The sequence below is a fragment of the Oryctolagus cuniculus genome, chromosome 10, assembly GCF_051225735.1.
Source record: "Oryctolagus cuniculus isolate XC-2025 breed Fujian yellow rabbit chromosome 10, ASM5122573v1, whole genome shotgun sequence".
Classification (NCBI taxonomy): Eukaryota; Metazoa; Chordata; class Mammalia; order Lagomorpha; family Leporidae; genus Oryctolagus; species Oryctolagus cuniculus.
Window position 1 is genome coordinate 27,669,213 of NC_142876.1, and position 16,325 is coordinate 27,685,537.

Below are 16,325 nucleotides of genomic sequence, written 5' to 3' on the forward strand. Positions count from 1 at the left end.
GCTTGTCCCTGAATATTTTGACACTTGCAGTTCAAAGTGTTTCTAATTGATAAAGCTAAAAGGAATATATCAATGATCATCTCTTCTTAGTACGATTAAAATAACTGACTAAAACTAGTGGAAAACAATTGGTTTTATCTTAGTAACATGGATTTTTTTAAACTTTTATTTAATAAATATAAATTCGAAAAGCACAACTTCTGGATTATAGTGGTTTTTCCCCCATAACCACCCTCCCACCCACAAACCATCCCATCTCCTACTCCCTCTCCCACCCCATTCTTCATTAAGGTTCATTTTTAATTATCTTTATACACAGAAGATCAACTTAATATATACTAAGTAAAGATTTCAACAGTTTGCACCCACACAGACACACAAAGTATAAAGTACTGTTTGAATACTAGTTTTACCGTTAATTCACATAGTATAACACATTAAGGACAGAGATCCTACATGGGGAGCAAGTGCACAGTGACTCCTGTTGTTGATTTAATAATTGACACTCTTATTTATGATGTCAGTAATCACCCGAAGCTCTTGTCATGAGCTGCCAAGGCTGTGGAAGCCTCTAGTAATATGGATTTTGGTTTAAGGAAATGAATTCATATCTAAATAAAAACATGGCACTAAAGATCAATCTAAAGACGTATACAGGCCATATTTTGAGAATCATTGAAAAAGGAGATAAGGAAAAAGAAACAAATATTTATTTATTTTAAATCCTATTTACTGTTAAAGACAGAAAGAGAGTCCCATCCACTGCTTCACTCCCCCAATGCCTGCAATAGCCAGGGTTGAGCCTGGCTGAAGCTGGGAGCTGGGAATTCAATACAGGTCTCTCACACGGGAGGGAGGAACCTAACCATGTGAGCCATAACCACTGTCTCCCAAGGTGCACATGACCATCAAGGGACGAGCTGAGCTTCAAACCCAGGCACTCAACCTCTGTGCCAAACACTTGCCCCAAGAGATTGACGCTTATTGAGTGCCTACCACGGACTGGGTTCCATGCTAGGTGTCTTCACACTTAACCTTCACAAACCTCAGTCTTAGGATTAGGTAATTGAATCTAAGAGATGTTAAACTAACTTGCCCAATTACAGCCAGGAATTAGACCCAGAGAATTATCTTCGTGATATTCTAATGATCGAAGTTGTGTTTATTTGCACTAAATTGAAGACTACTGGAATTAGTGAAAAGGTTGAACTGTATAATATGACAGGTCTTCAAAAAGTTCATGGAAGATGCACATTGTGAAAAAAAACTATGTAGTATGGATTATAAATGTTTTTGCATCAAAATAAGTTGATCATTTAATTATTTCTTTAAAAACTGTTTAAAGTACCCTTGTATGTAAAGAACAGTATCTTGATTACTTTGAAGTATTTAGAGTATCTCAATTAAGTTAAAATCTTAGTAGATTATCTACCTGAGTCATGCTAAGAGTAAAGAAGGGGTGGGGCCGGCGCTGTGGTGTAGTGAGTAAAGCTGCCACCTGCAGTGCTGGCATCCCATATGGGCGGCTGTTTGAGTCCTGACTGCTCCACCTCCTATCCAGCTCTCTGCTGTGTCCTGGGAAAGCAGCAGAAGATGGCCCCAGTCCTTGGACCCCTGCACACATGTGGGAGACCTGAAGGAGGCTCCTGGCTCCTGGCTTTGGATCCGCACAGCTGTTGCAGCAAGTTGGGTAGTGAACCAGAGGATGGAAGACCTCTCTCTCTCCCTCTCTCTCTCTCTCCCTCTCTTTTTCTCTCTCTCCCTCTCCTTCTCTCTCTGTGTGTAACTCTGATTTTCAAATAAATAAATAAATCGTTTTTTTTAAAGAAAGCAATTTCCACCCTATGATAAATCTGCTTCCTTTATTTATTTATTTATTTTTAATATTTTACTTATTTATTTGAGAGGTAGAATTACAGACAGTGAGAGAAAGAGGCAGAGAGAAAGGTCTTCCTTCCATTGGTTCACCCCTCAAATGGCTGCTACGGCCGGAGCTATGCCGATCCAAAGCCAGGAGCAGGTGCCTCCTCCTGGTCTCCCATGTGGGTGCAGGGCCCAAGCACTTGGGCCATCCTCCACTGCTTTCTCAGGCCACAGCAGAGAACTGGATTGGAAGAGGAGTAGCTGGGACTCGAACGGGCGCCCATATGGGATGTCAGCACTGCAGGTGGAGGATTGACCTACTGCACCACGGCGCTGGCCCCCTGCTTCCTTTGAAAAAAAAAAAAGAAAGAGTAGGGAATATTTGTTCCTATAAGTGCACCAGTAATTTTTTGTAAGGGATAGCCCCCAAAAAACAACAAAAAAAGAAATTGTATTCAATTTGCTTATAAGTTAATTACGATTATTTGTCAGTTGTAAAAGATTCAAGTTAACCTTTGTTGAATTATCATATACCCAAATTACGGGAATTAATTAAATTTTAGTACATATAAAAGATGAACATTTGGGTAAGAGTGTGAGTGTGTCTAAAGTGCAGAGATGGAAGATGATTAGCTGAGGTTGCCACAGCTGACCTTTAAAACATCTGCCATCTCCTAGAACCATCGCCTCCATACGGCCTTTATTGGCCTGTGCCGTTGTGGTGATCTTTCGTAAACACAGAGGCTGAACTTGGCAAACGACCCTGGAGAGACAGGGAGACCCCTGGGCTGTGTGGAGTAGGGGTGGGCCTGGGGGGGATGGGCTGTGTGCAGACAGCAGGCAGAGAGAAGGGAGGAGGGGTGAAATGGGGGCGGGGTCTGGGGAGCTCTGAGGACCCACTGGAGGAGGCTGGGCTTAATCCTGAAAAGTTCTTGTGGGTTCTGGAAAGATTGGTGGGATGTTGTCTTGTGAGATGGTGTGACATGCACAGAGAATGAAGCGAGGGAACTTTATTTTCATTCTTTAATTCATCTATAAACTTTATCTTTCCTCTATTTGGTATTCTCGTGCCTGTAAACCACATTGTGTCTAAGATACGCATTCAAAAACTATGCTTCTAAGTGTTTGTCCAACCCCAAACCAATGAAGTGACAGTATTAAAGAAACATGTGATTAAGGCTGAAGCAATCGATTTAAACTCACGCTGGTGTTTCAGAGTCTCAGGATTTTTTTTTAAGTCTTTATATAACTTTTCCAGAAGTTCCTTAGTTAGCACCATGTGTTTCTCTTTGTTTACTCGCTGGCCATCCCTTAGACACACTTCAAGGCACATCCCGGATGTGTGCTGAACTTTCAAGTTTGTAACTCTTCCTGGTTGACCATGCCTGTTTGGTTTTTGTGGATTAAAAAAAAAATTTTTTTTTTTTTTTTGTTGGAGAGAGAGAGAGAGAGAGATTGATTGATTTTCTGTCCACTGGTTCACTACCCAAATGCCTGCAACAGCTGAGGCTGGGCCATGCTGAAGCCAGGAGCATGGAGCTTTGTCTGTGTCTCCCACACGGTGGCAGGAACTCAAGCACCCAAGACATCATCTGCCTCCCAGGATGCACTTTAGTGGGAAGCTGGATTGGAAGTGGAGTAGCCAGGGATTGAATCAAACACACCAATGTGGGATGCAGGTGTCCCGGGGGTGACCCAACACATTGTACCAATCCCAACTACGCCTAATTTTTTTAAGGATTTATTATTTATTTGTTTGAAAGTCAGAGTGACAGAGAGAGGGGAAGAGATAGAGACAGACAGACAGAGACATCTTTCATCTGCTGTTCACTCCCCAAGTGGCCACAACAGCGAGGGCTGGGTCAGGCTGAAGTTGGAAGTCAGGAACTCGATGGGGGGTCTCCCACATGTGTGTCAGAGTCCCAAACACTTGGGGCATCTTCCCTTGCCTTCCTAGGGACATTAGCAGACAGCTGGGTCATAAATAGAACACCAGGACTCAAACCAGCACTCCAATATCAGATGCCGGTATCTGAAGCAGCGGCTTAACCTGCTGCACCACAACGCTGGCTCCCCAACTCTGCCTATTTTGCTGGCAGCATTAAAACCACCAGACTAGAAACTCCCTGTTTTTAGCAAGTGGTGCTCATTTGGATTCTAACTGTTACACATTTTAGATGGAGGAAGAGTCAGGGCTGGATGTGGAGGGAGGAAGAAGGAAAAATATGACACAAATGACTTTAAAATCTTTCTAGCTAGGTAAGAGTTTTCCATTCAGTGTTTGGAATTTTCTTGCCTAAAATATTTTAACAAAATTACTGTATCTCCAAGTTCTGTTGTCAAGTGACACTGTGAAGACAGACATCCCATGTAGCAGGTGCTAGTGAGGAAGCAGGAGGGTCAGGGCAAGGGTTTCTACCTACTTCCACGGATTGGTCCGTTTCAAAGCTTTGGCCCTTAAGTTAATTCCCGATGAATTTTACAAATGTCTAGGATGTAGTGGATAATTGAGATAGGTAGGGCATCCTTTTCATGGCCTGGTAATGAGGAAACACAATTATTTAAGTTTTGTGTAGTGTCTTAATAATAGTTAAGTTATATTTATTTGAGAGAGAGAGAGAGAAAGAGAGAGAGTCTTCAATCTGCTGGTTTACTTTCCAGATGCCCACAACAGTAGGGCTGGGCCAGGCTCAAACCAGGAGCCAGAAACTCCATCTGTGTCCCCTACATGAGTGACAGTGACCCAACTACTTGAGCCATCACTTGCTGCCTCCCAGGGTGTGCATTACCAGGAAGCTGGAGTCGGAAGCAGGGTCAGGACTCAAACCCATGCAATTCAATATGGAATGCACGTGTCCCAAGTGGTGTCTTAACTGCCACACCAAGCACTTGCTCCTTCTTTATTAGAAGCTGTTCAGAAGGGTTGTTACCACAAGATGTGGCTATGGGAATCTTCATCCAATGACTGACCAGCTGTATGCGAATCTTCATCCAATGACTGACCAGCTGTTACTCAACAGGTAGGAAGCCCATTGTCATAAGCAAATTCAGACTCCTGTCTCACCCCACTTAAGCTCCTATTGCATTTAATTAGCTGTGAGGACATTTCTAAATGCACATTGTTTTCAGGCAAGCTAACTTATTACATTTTCTATCTTGCTTCCACAGAATTAAATTCAAGTGTTACGAGTACCTGAAATTCACGTTTGCTTCTGTTACAGAGAAAACAAACACAAAGTGTCCTGCAGCTCAAACAGAGTCAGATAAATGGGGGACTCCTTTGCTAAAGGTCCACCATGACCAACCACCGGGCTGGAATGCAGGCTTTGTATTCTGCAGGCTCACAAGCCAGGGTCTTGTAGATAAATTCCGATGCAATAACACACACACATTGGCTGATGGTAAAGGCCTTGGTAACAGTGCCGAGTACACAGGGAGAGACTGATCCAGCTGCTAGATCCAGGGAGGCCTTTCAATGTGGAGTCTGAACAAGGCCTGGCAGAGATGGTGGAGGAGAGGGTGAGTGGGTGAGGTTCTGGAGGATGGCATAGTCCTGGACAGGGGGCGTAGGCATTCGGGGGAAAGGGAAGGAGCTGTGTGTGATTCAAGTGTGAGTGCATGTATGAATTGAGAGGAGGACAGCAGAAGGAAAGGGGAGAGTGTGTGCAGTGGGCAGGCAGCCAGGTGGCTAGGCTAGGATCTGGCAGGCCTGAGGACCAACCCATATGAGGAGTCACGGAAGAGCTGCTATGGTTTCATGCTCCAGAAAGATGGCCTTGGAAGTAACATGTTGGGTAGGTTGGGAGAAGAGGCAGAGAAATCCCTGAGGAATTTTAGAAGGGATTTAGAAGGGCCTGAACTGGAGCAGTGGTAGGGAGGGGAAGACTCCTATTAGGAAGAGGAAAAGTTCAAGTGCAAGGATGAACAATTAGGAACAATTGCCCTTAAAATATATGAGGTAGGGGCCGGTGCTGTGGCACAGCAGGTTAAAGCCCCGGCCTGCAGCGCCGGCATCCCATCTGAGTACCTGTTGGAGTCCCCGCTGCTCTACTTCCAATCCAGCTCCTTGCTGGTGCACCTGAGAGAGCAGCAGAAGATGCCCCAAGTCCGTGGGCCCCTACACCCACATGGGAGACCTGGAAGAAGCTCCTGGCTCCTGGCTTCAGATCAGCTCAGTTGACCCTGCACAACCTTGAATGAGAGCCTCTCTGGCCTCACCTGACTGTGAGTGCAAACATCATAATGAATGTTGGGACAGAAGTGCCCACGGCCTGTAGCCTGTGTTCTGTCTAAGAGCAGGCATCATGCTGTTCCTAATCTTGTATTTATTTTTGGTATTCCCTGTGCTCTAGTGTTGAGCGGAGAGCCTGAGACCAAGAGGATTCTCAGCAAATGTTTGTTGAGTGAATGAGTGCTTGGTGGATGACACAGTCAAGGCATCCAAGTCCAATGTGGTAGAAACAATAAATACGGGGCTCTAAATATCCAGGCTCCAGACAGAAATTCAGTAAGGTAGAAAAGAGCACTGGCATTCACATGTTCAGAGAAGACCTGGTCCAGGGAATGAGGTCAGTAAACCCATTTTCTAATGTGTGGAAGAATGGACTATGTGCAACTTGTAATCAATATGTGTTTAGCTTGTAATCAGAATCAAGGTCTGCTGCTTTGAGATGGAAGCAAATACATGGTTCAAATGCAAACTCCCAAGCTCTGTAAATTTATAAAATTCACAGAGCTCTCCTCTGGCATTCACTCGTGAAGGGAATTTTTAAAGAAATGTCATTTAATACACATACTTAATCTGAAAAAAAAAAAAGACATGTCTCTCTATTGTTAGATTTGGGGTTGCTAGGTTACTTGATTGTATTAAATGTAATTTCTGACAAAGAAAAGTCTTTCTTTTCATCCTCTTTTTTTTTTTTTTAGAATAATCAATGTATACCTAGATATTCCCTTGAAGGAGTGAATTTTAGTACAGAAATAGTAATAATGAATTCAGCTTAACTTTTAACAGTGTTTCAGGAACGTAGAAAGCTAGAACACTCTCTTCTCTAGGGACCAAAATAGCAAGGAGAAAGACGGCTGAGATCATGGGATGTGCATTTAGTGCTGCACAGGGAGGAAGTCGAGGGTCCGTGGCTTTCTTACAGCTTCTTGGGGTTTTAAGTGATGAGCCACATCTTTATACTCAATTAGAACTGAATTGATAAAAGAATGATTTTAATTATTTTCTATGATTAATTACATTCATTGCCTAATAGATAAGTAAATGTAGCATTTGTTTTCTTTTTTTTTAAGATTTATTTATTTATTTGAAAGAGTTACACAGAGAGAGAGGAGAGGCAGAGAGAGAGAGAGGGGTCTTCCATCCGATGGTTCACTCTCTAATTGGCCACAATGGCTGGAGCTATGCCGATCCGAAGCCAGGAGCCAGGAGCTTCCTCCAGGTCTCCTACACAGGTACAGGGGCCCAGGACTTCTACTGCTTTCCCAGGCCATAGAGGAGAGCTGGATCGGAAGAGGAGCAGCCGGATCTCGAACCAGCGCCCATATAAGATGCCGGCACTTCAGGCCAGGGCTTTAACCCGCTGCACCACAGCACCAGCCCCAGCATTTGTTTTCAAAAGCAAGAACTGAGAGGCAACAAGTGCCATCCACATGGGAGAGGTAGATTGAGGAAGCTCTGGGCTCCTGGCTTCCACCTGGCCCCACCATAGCTGTTGTGGGCATCCGGGGAGGGAAAAAGAAGATGGCAAGTCTCTGCCTGTCTGTCTTTAGGTTTGTTGCTCTACCTTTTAAATAAGTAAAAAATTAATTAATTAAATTTAAAATAATTAAAGACTTGACAGGTGAGAGTGAAGAACAGAGGGACAGAGAAAAGTCGGCCTTGGCTTCAGTTCCCAGCCTCTACCACGATGCCTCCTCTCCTTAGCCCCAGGGCTGTCCAAACACGGGAAGTAAATCATATTTTTAATTGTTTTTATATTTTAATTTTAATCAGGTTTTTTTTTAGCAGATTCAGTATGGTTTGTAGATACAATTCTAAGAACATATTGGCATTCCCTTCCTCCCTCCTCCCTCTCTTCTTCCCACCCTCCGCCTTGTCCCTTTTCTTCTTGGCTTTAATTTTTTTTTTTTTTTTTTTTTTGACAGGCAGAGTGGACAGTGAGAGAGAGAGACAGAGAGAAAGGTCTTCCTTTGCTGTTGGTTCACCCTCCAATGGCCGCCGCAGCTGGCGTGCTGCGGCCGGCGCACCTCGCTGATCCGAAGGCAGGAGCCAGGTACTTATCCTGGTCTCCCATGGGGTGCAGGGCCCAAGCACTTGGGCCATTCTCCACTGCACCCCCAGGCCACAGCAGAGAGCTGGCCTGGAAGAGGGGCAACCGGGACAGAATCCGGCGCCCTGACCGGGACTAGAACCCCGTGTGCCAGCGCCGCAGGCGGAGGATTAGCCTAGTGAGCCGCAGCGCCGGCCTTGGCTTTAGTTTTTGAGATAACATATTTTAAAATTTACATTACAGTAAAAAGGCTCATACTTCACTGAATAAGAAGTTTAACAAGTAGAAAGCAAAAGACCCGAGTTCAATGGGAATATCTGAAGTCAATTTCTAAAGATTTATTGTTTATTTGCTTAGTATTTATTTGAAGGCAGTGAAAAAGAGAGAGGGAGAAGCAAAGAGTATCTTCCATCTGCAGATTTGTTCCCCAAATGGCCACAACAGACAAGACTGGGCCAGGCTTAAGCCAGGAGCTGGGAACTCCATCCAGGTCTCCCATAGTGGAGGACAAGGGCCCAAGGACTCGGGCCTTCACAGGCGCATTAGCAAGGAGCTGGATGGGAAGTGGAGCGGCTGGGACTCAAAGCAGGCCCTCAGATACGAGGTCCCTGCTGTGCCACAACACTGGTCCTGTAGTCTGTTTTTAAATGTATTCAGTCAGGGACATGTACACAGCGGTTAAAAAAAACTACCTCTTTTGGGAAAATTCTAAAAGGTAGAAAGAAAAAGATCTGTCATCTTTTCATTCCAATAGTCCCTGTTGATTTTTAAAATTTAAAATATTAAATGCTTTTAGTAAGAAAAATATACATTTGGACTAAAAGCTCATTTCCTCATCCAATTACTTTCCTCTTAATACACTCTTAATAATGATTTCTTAAGTGTCTTTTCAGGACACTTTCTCTATAGATCAGCATGCATATATATATATATATATATATAATTAAAATGTACATTAATTGCATCATAATATATTTTTGTTTACACCTTGCTTTTTTCCACTTAATAACACCTTAACATCTCTTTGTATCAACAGATAGATCATTTCATTCTTTTTGTTACTCACCCTGGCATTCTATTTTATAAAGGTACCCTAAAAATATTTAACCTGTCCCCCGCTGATGGACATTTGCAACCATTTTTGCTACTATAATGCAAACTACTCAATGAATATGTTTTGACATCATCTTTCATGTGTATTCATGAGGTAACTGGGGCCAATGCCTACACGGCCCAAAATGCCTTATCTGAGCAGGTGCCATTCACTTTGTAACTATTACAGCTTTAAATACTTATGATAATTTTCTGGAAGATAGCCATAAAATTTTTTATAATTTTTAAAAATTATTTATTTGAAAGGCAAAGTGTCACAGAGAGGGGGAGACACACACACACACACACACACACACACAGATTTTCCATCTGTTGGCTCTCTCCCTAGATGGTTGTAACAGCCCAGGCTGAGCCAGGCCAAAGCCAGGAGCCAGAAGCTCCATCCACATCTCCCAGGTGAGTGCAGGGGTCAAAGTATTTGGATCATCTTTTGCTGCTTTCCCAGGTGCACTTGTAGGAAGCTGGATGGGAAGTGGAGCAGCCAGGACTTGAACTGGCGCCATATGGGATGCTGGGGTTGCAGGTGGTGGTTTAACCTGCTGCACTCCAGTGCCAGTCCCTTATTTTTAATCAATTTTTTTAATTACTTGTTTTATTTATTTAGAAAACAGAGAGATCCCTATTCACTGAATGGGGTCAGCAAACAATATTTTCTGATGTGTAGAAGAATAGAGTGTATCTAACTTATGGTCAAAATCAAGGCCTGGCACTCTGACATTGAAACAAATACAGGATTCACACTGTGAAACTCCAAAGTTCATTCCCTAAATGCCTGCAATAGCCCTGATGGGGCCAGGCCAAAGCCCGGAGCCCAGGACTCCACCTGCATCCCCGGTATGGATGGCAGAGATCCAATACTTGAGTATCACCTCTGCCTCCCCGTGCATACCTGAGCAGGAAGGTGGAATTCTGAGTGGAGCCAGGACTTGAACTCAGGCAGTCTGAAATGGAATACTGGTGTCCCGAGCAGTGTCGTAATGCTATGCCAAACACTCACCCTCTAAAATCTTTTGATGAAAGTGCTCCTTGTTCTAATTTGCACAAAATCACAGTGGCCCTGGGGGAATGACTATCAACAGAATGACAGAGTCACAGGGCATACATACAGATTTTTTTTTGCTAGATACTCACTTTCCTTCCAAAATGTTTGTACAAGTCAACATCAATTTTGATGTTTGATTTCTAAGATCTAGGACTTACTGCTGTTTGTTTATGACTTATTTATTTGAGAGAGAGAGAGAGAGAGAGAGAGAGAGAGGTGTCTTGTATTTACTGGCTTATTTCCCAAAATGCCCACAACAATTGGGGTTGGGCCAGGCCAAATCTAAGAGCAAGGAACTTCTTTAGGCCATCATCTTTCGCCTCTCAGGTGCATTAGCAGGAAGCTGGATCAGAACTGGAGTAGCTGGGACTCAAACTGGCCCTGGGGGAATGACTATCAACAGAATGACAGAGTCGCAGGGCATACATACACAGATTTTTTTTTTTTTTTTGCTAGATATTTACCTGGGATGTAGGCATCCCAAGCTGCAGCTTCACCTGCAGCACCACAACACCTGTCCCCTTACTGTGTTATTTCAAGTCATGCTCAACTTTCACTTACCTGAGTTTACAAAAAAGAGCAAGAACAGCAGCAGTTGAAAGCCACCAAAACAAAACAAAACAAAAATTTGCAGTATTTCTAATATGTGACAGCCAAGTGTCCCTGTGAAAGTACACTGAAACCCATTGAAAAGCACTTTGGGACCCTGGGTTTCTTGTCTTATTGGCTGAATTGTGCCTGACGCCGCTCTCTTTGCAATAATTGCCCTTGTTTATCTCTCTATGGGATTCTACTGGATTCTACCGTAAATGTAATATTGAAGGAAGAACAAGCATCATCCCGAGATGATTGTTAGGTTGAGAGGAGGGAGCAGGCTAAGCAATGCTTCAAAGAAATTAAAATAGAAACAAAGAAGGTGGCAGAGAGGGATGCAGAAGAAGAGAAGGCAGGAAAAGGCACAGGGAGGCGGAAGGAGAGGCCCACAATGGACGTGGTCCTTAGCCATGACTGACCACACCTTCAGGATGGCTCTGGCTGGTCACAGCACCGGCGATCCAGTCTCCTTACCAGCTCAGAGACTTTGGGCAAATCCCCTCCTCACTCGATCTCCCAGCTTCCCTACTTGTCAAAGAGACGTGAGTGTTTCCCCCGCCCAAAGCCGAAAGGACAAAATGATGACTGGTGCAAGAACACTTCGGGATGCCCAAAGCAGAGACAAAATCACACGCAGTCTCATCTGTCGGTTGATCTGTAGGGCTCTCAGGGTGTGCCCACTGATCCCACAGCAAAACACGTGCAGCTTTCTCCCTGGACATTCGCAGAAGTGGGGAATGCAAGGCGAGAACCCAAAAAGTTTGCAAAACTGTGTGACCTGGATGTGTCTCGAGTGGTTATCAGGGGCAGGGGCAGATAGCCCTGAAAGGTCTGATAATGGATCTGCGCCTCCTGTTACAACTCCGGGCTGCTCTGTTTCACCCTCAAGGACAGAAGGCTGTGGGCTTGTTTAAAAGACAGCGGTGCTCCTGGAATTAGTTACTTTCGTCTTGCACTGGGATGAGCACAAAAGCCAGCAGCCCTACGCTCCTCCTGGCCCTGGTGAGCCAGCCCCAGGCCTCTGCTGGATCCAGCCCACTGGGTAACACAGTCGTTCGATTATACTCCGTTTTACCAGCTGGGTTAGAAAATGCTCGCGTAAGTTTTATAATTGCTTTTTGGAAGCAGGGTATTGGTGCTGCTGGAGGCCATCGCACTTTTCCAGTAGGAAACGTGTTTAAACTTGAACTCATTCTTCTTTGTTTTAATTATGGTTTACCTTTAGTGTCTTCCGGACTTCCTCCAGGAGGGCCGTGCTTTTCTGCCGCTTTGGTTTCTGTTGGGATATCTGCTTGTCTTCCGCGCTCAGCACGTCTGTTCCTGTGAGTGAGGACCACCTCAAGGCTGCAGGGGGAGCATCTGTTTGGGTTAACCTGATCTTGGGCTCGCTTAAGTACCCCGTGAATCAAAGAATCTCTAGGGAACCCTCAAAGTTAACAGTGTTGTCTACTTTTTTTAAGCCTGAGAGGTAAAACTTCAGCACTGTTCCTGGGCCGTGGACCCTGGGTCAGCCCTGGCGTCTGAGCGGGGCGCTACTCCCAGCTCCGCCTTCGCGAGCCCAGAACAGCTTGTGCTGCTTCTATAAGGCCACGTCTTCCAGATGCTGGCTGGGTTTTTGGAGACTCAAGTCCCCGATGGCCTGGGCCGTTCATAGTGTTCTTCAAGGGAGCATGAAGGTTTAAGTTTCTGTGTCACTTTCTAGTACTAATCGCCAGTGCCGCGTTGTAAAGTCAGGACACTGGGAGGCAGAACAGCCGAGGGTGGGCAGCAGTGGGAGCTCCAGGCTGCGTAGAACCGCAGGTGGGCGTGCAGAGACCAAGGCCACTGGGGCCCGGGGGTCCGTGTGTCAGAGCACTGTGAACACTGAGGGATGAACCCGGAGCTGCCTCCTGGGGCATCTATTTTATTCAAAAATTTGAAGCAAAAAAAAGACTACTTGGCTTTACTTATTGCTATTACTTTAAAATCTTATCTGGGGGAGGGGGAAGAGAGAGAGAGAAAGAAAGAAGAAAGAGAGAGAGAGAAGAGAGAGAGAGAATGAGAGGACTCCCTTCCACCGGTTCACTCCCACATATACTTGCAATAGCTGGGACACAGCCAGGCGGAGGCCGAGGGCTGTGACCTCCATGCAGTCTCCCATGGGGGTGGCAGGAATCCAATCACCTGGGCCATTGTTGCTGCTTCCCGGGCTCTGCATTAGCCAGCAGCTGGAGTCAGGAGCCAGAGATGAGACTCAAACCCAGGCACTCCAATGTGGGACATGGGCGTCTTAACCTGCATCGTAACCTCTGGGCCGAATGCCTACCGTAGACCACTGCTTTTATATTGAAACAAGCATACATCATCGGCAGTAGGAGGTGAAGCCTCCCATGTACGTTTGTCTCTCTCTCAGGGCAGGTGGATGGTGTGAGGCCTCAGGATCTAGCTGGGCTGAGGTTCAATGCCCTCCCACCAAGAATGACACCGCACCTGCTACCTTGTGCACCTTTCTCCTCTACCCTGCCATGCTCAGCACCTGCTGTTAAGCCAGGGCTGATGCTCCATCATTTACAAAGAATTTGCCCTTTGATTCCTCTCTGTAGCCCTTTTATCAGCTGCTAGCTTGAGATACGCATGCGCAAGGCCCAGTCTTGGGTCGTGTGCTAGCTCTGTGAGGGCACGGCCCAGTGTGGACCCCGCCTGTCAGAAGCAGGATCTCAATAAGCCCTTGCTGAGTGAGTAAGTACCTGGCACTCCCAATTCGTAGCTCAGGAGGTGGCTGCTCTCACTTCTCTTCAGAAGTGAGAATCAAGAGAGGACTGGCCTGGCGTGGGGGTGTTTCTTGAAGGAGGAGGAGGAAGTGTACACCCCTCTTCACCAGATTCCGGGCGATCATCCTTCATTCTCGCTCGCCAGGTGGAAAGTGAATCGTGGCGGATCGAGCATTGCCTGCCATCCTTTCATCAGCGCTACAGGCTACGTAACTGCCCTCTGATTTTCCAGCGGCACCCACCCCAGTGGGCTTCTGACCGCAAGGAAACCTTCACTGAGAACCAGAGGCGAGTCATCAAGCAATTGCATGAAGTAATTAGGGTGCGCTCTTTTAGGGGCATCTCCTTGTCAGTGTATCGACATGTTGCAACCAAAGTATCTCAGAAACTGCACCTGTGATCCCCTGAAGAACTGTACTGTGACCCAGGGTCACAGACAGAGAATCCTATTTCTAAAAAATATTTATTTATTTATTTGAAAGGGAGAGAGGGGGAGAGAGAGAGACAGAGAGAGACACACACACACACAAAACAGAGAGACAGAGACACAAAGAGAGAGAGACACACACACACACACATACACACACAGAGAGAGACAGAGAGACAGAGATCTTTCATTTGTTGGATCAGTTCCCAAATGCCCACAACAGCCAGGGCTGGGCCAGGCCAAAGGCAGGAATTCCATCTGGTCTCCCACGCGGGTGGCAGAGACCCCAGTACCTGCCCCACACATCTGCTGCCTCCCACACACCTTAGCAGGAAGTTGGATCGGAAGTGGAGCAGCCAGGACTTGAACCAGGGGCTCAACCTGATGCACCACAAAGCCTGCCCCCTAATGAGAGTCTTCAGTTCTCCTGGGTAGGCAGCTTGATTTGGATCCCTCCCACATCCGTGCTGTGCCTGGCACCCTCTGGGGTGCGGGCTGGATCTGCTTTATCTGTGGGATTGTCTGATAGAGCTGACAAAGGACTACGGCAAGCATCAGAAAGGCTCCCGGCCCCTCTTCTAGCCCTGGCCCTATTTTCTTTGTGGCTTCAGGCCAAACAGGAAAACTTCCCTGCCCTTTCGTTTTACCTTTAGTGATAGGGATGATGATCTGTCTGCCAAAGAACATAAAGGCATGCCAGCCAGGAGGGCCTTGAACGAACGGCTGTACTACCTGTTGCAGTTCTGTTTGCGTAGGGGGTATAAACCTGGGTTCTGATTCACAAGTGAGGTTTGCACAGAATCCTGGCAGTCACAGTGTGTACTTCCTTTCTCCAGTCCCCTCTGTTCCTGGCATAATTTGATCAGTCTGAGCAACACGCCCATCACTTCAGCATGGGAATTCTATCACTGCAAACCTATTCCCACTCCTGGCAGAGTCGCCTCTGCTTTTACTGCAAAGATAAAAGCCAAGGCCAGGCGTTTGGCCCAGACGGTAAGACATCTGTTAGGACACCCATGATCCATATCAGAGAATGCGGGTTCAACACCTGCCTCTGGCTCCTGCCTCCAGCTTCCTGCTAATGCAGACCCGGGAGACACTGGTGATGGCTCAAATCCTGCCACTCTCGTGGGAGACCTGGATTCTATCTCCAGCTCCTGACTTTGATCTTGGCCCAGGCCCAGCTGTGGCAGGCACTTGGGGAGACAGAAGCAGTAGAGGGGTGTCTCTTAAATAAATAAATACGGGTCCAGCATTGTGGCATAGCGGGTTAAGCTGCTGTCTGCACTGCATCCCATATGCGCACCAGTTTGTTTCTTGGCTGCTCTATTCCCAATCCATCTCTCTGCTATGGCCTGGGAAAGCAGCAGAGGACGGCCCAAGTGCTTGGGCCCCTGTGCCCACATGGGAGACCTGGGTGAAGCTCCTGGCTTCTGGATTCCACCTGGCCTAGTCCTGGCTGTTGTGGCCATCTGGGGAGTAAACCAGTGGATGAAAGATTCTCTCTCTCTCTCCCCCCACCCCAATTCTGCCTTTCAAATAAATAAATACACCTTTAAAAATAAATGCATAAAGATCACATAAAGATGAAGACTTGGGGCCGGCACCGCAGCTCACTAGGCTAATCCTCCGCCTGCGGCGCCGGCACACTGGGTTCTAGTTCTGGTCGGGGCGCCAGATTCTGTCCTGGTTGCCCCTCTTCCAGGCCAGCTCTCTGCTGTGGCCAGGGAGTGCAGTGGAGGATGGCCCAAGTGCTTGGGCCCTGCACCCTATGGGAGACCAGGAGAAGCACCTGGCTCCTGCTATCAGATCAGCGCAGTGACCGCAGCGCGCCGGCCACTGCGGCCATTGGAGGGTGAACCAAGGGCAAAGGAAGACCTTTCTCTCTGTCTCTCTCTCTCTCTCTGTCCACTCTGCCTGTCAAAAGAAAAATAAAAAAGATGAAGACTACTGTGGAGGAACTGAGCCCAATGTCCCTCCTGTTTTCATGTTGGTGCGCCCCCTCCGCACAGCTGTCGCCTCCTCTGCTGAGCTAATGCTCCCCCACCCCAGCCCGCCTTGCTGCCTCCCTCTGCCTCTTCCTTTACACCGTCCCTCCTGTGCGTCACCTGCGTCTCACAGCTTCCCTGCAGCTGCTTGCAAACTTGCCCAGGCACCACTGTATTTTTAAAAATGCACAAGCTTCGGTCAGTGCTATGGCACAGCAGGTTAAGCTGCCACCTGCAGTGCCGGCATCCCATATGGGCACTGGTTTGAGT

General features: G+C 46.6%; 1 protein-coding gene across 8 annotated transcripts in view; it reads left to right on the plus strand.

Moving 5' to 3' along the window:
* The window catches only part of MRO (maestro), a 61,735-nt gene that overhangs the window by 33,792 nt on the left and 11,618 nt on the right, over nt 1-16,325 (plus strand). Inside the window, exons 1-3 of one of the 8 annotated variants that reach the window (XM_089305739.1) lie at nt 6,415-6,431; nt 7,704-7,820; nt 9,583-9,650. The exons of 2 other annotated variants lie outside the window; for them this stretch is intronic. In XM_089305739.1, coding sequence (XP_089161865.1) covers nt 7,779-7,820; nt 9,583-9,650 — 110 coding nt within the window. In that variant the 5' untranslated portion in view covers nt 6,415-6,431; nt 7,704-7,778. Of the gene's footprint in view, nt 1-6,274; nt 6,432-7,703; nt 7,821-9,582; nt 9,651-11,833; nt 11,989-12,120; nt 12,213-16,325 lie in introns of those variants that run through there. 5 more of the 8 variants (XM_089305740.1, XM_089305741.1, XM_008261314.5 and 2 more) reach the window with 5 other exon arrangements.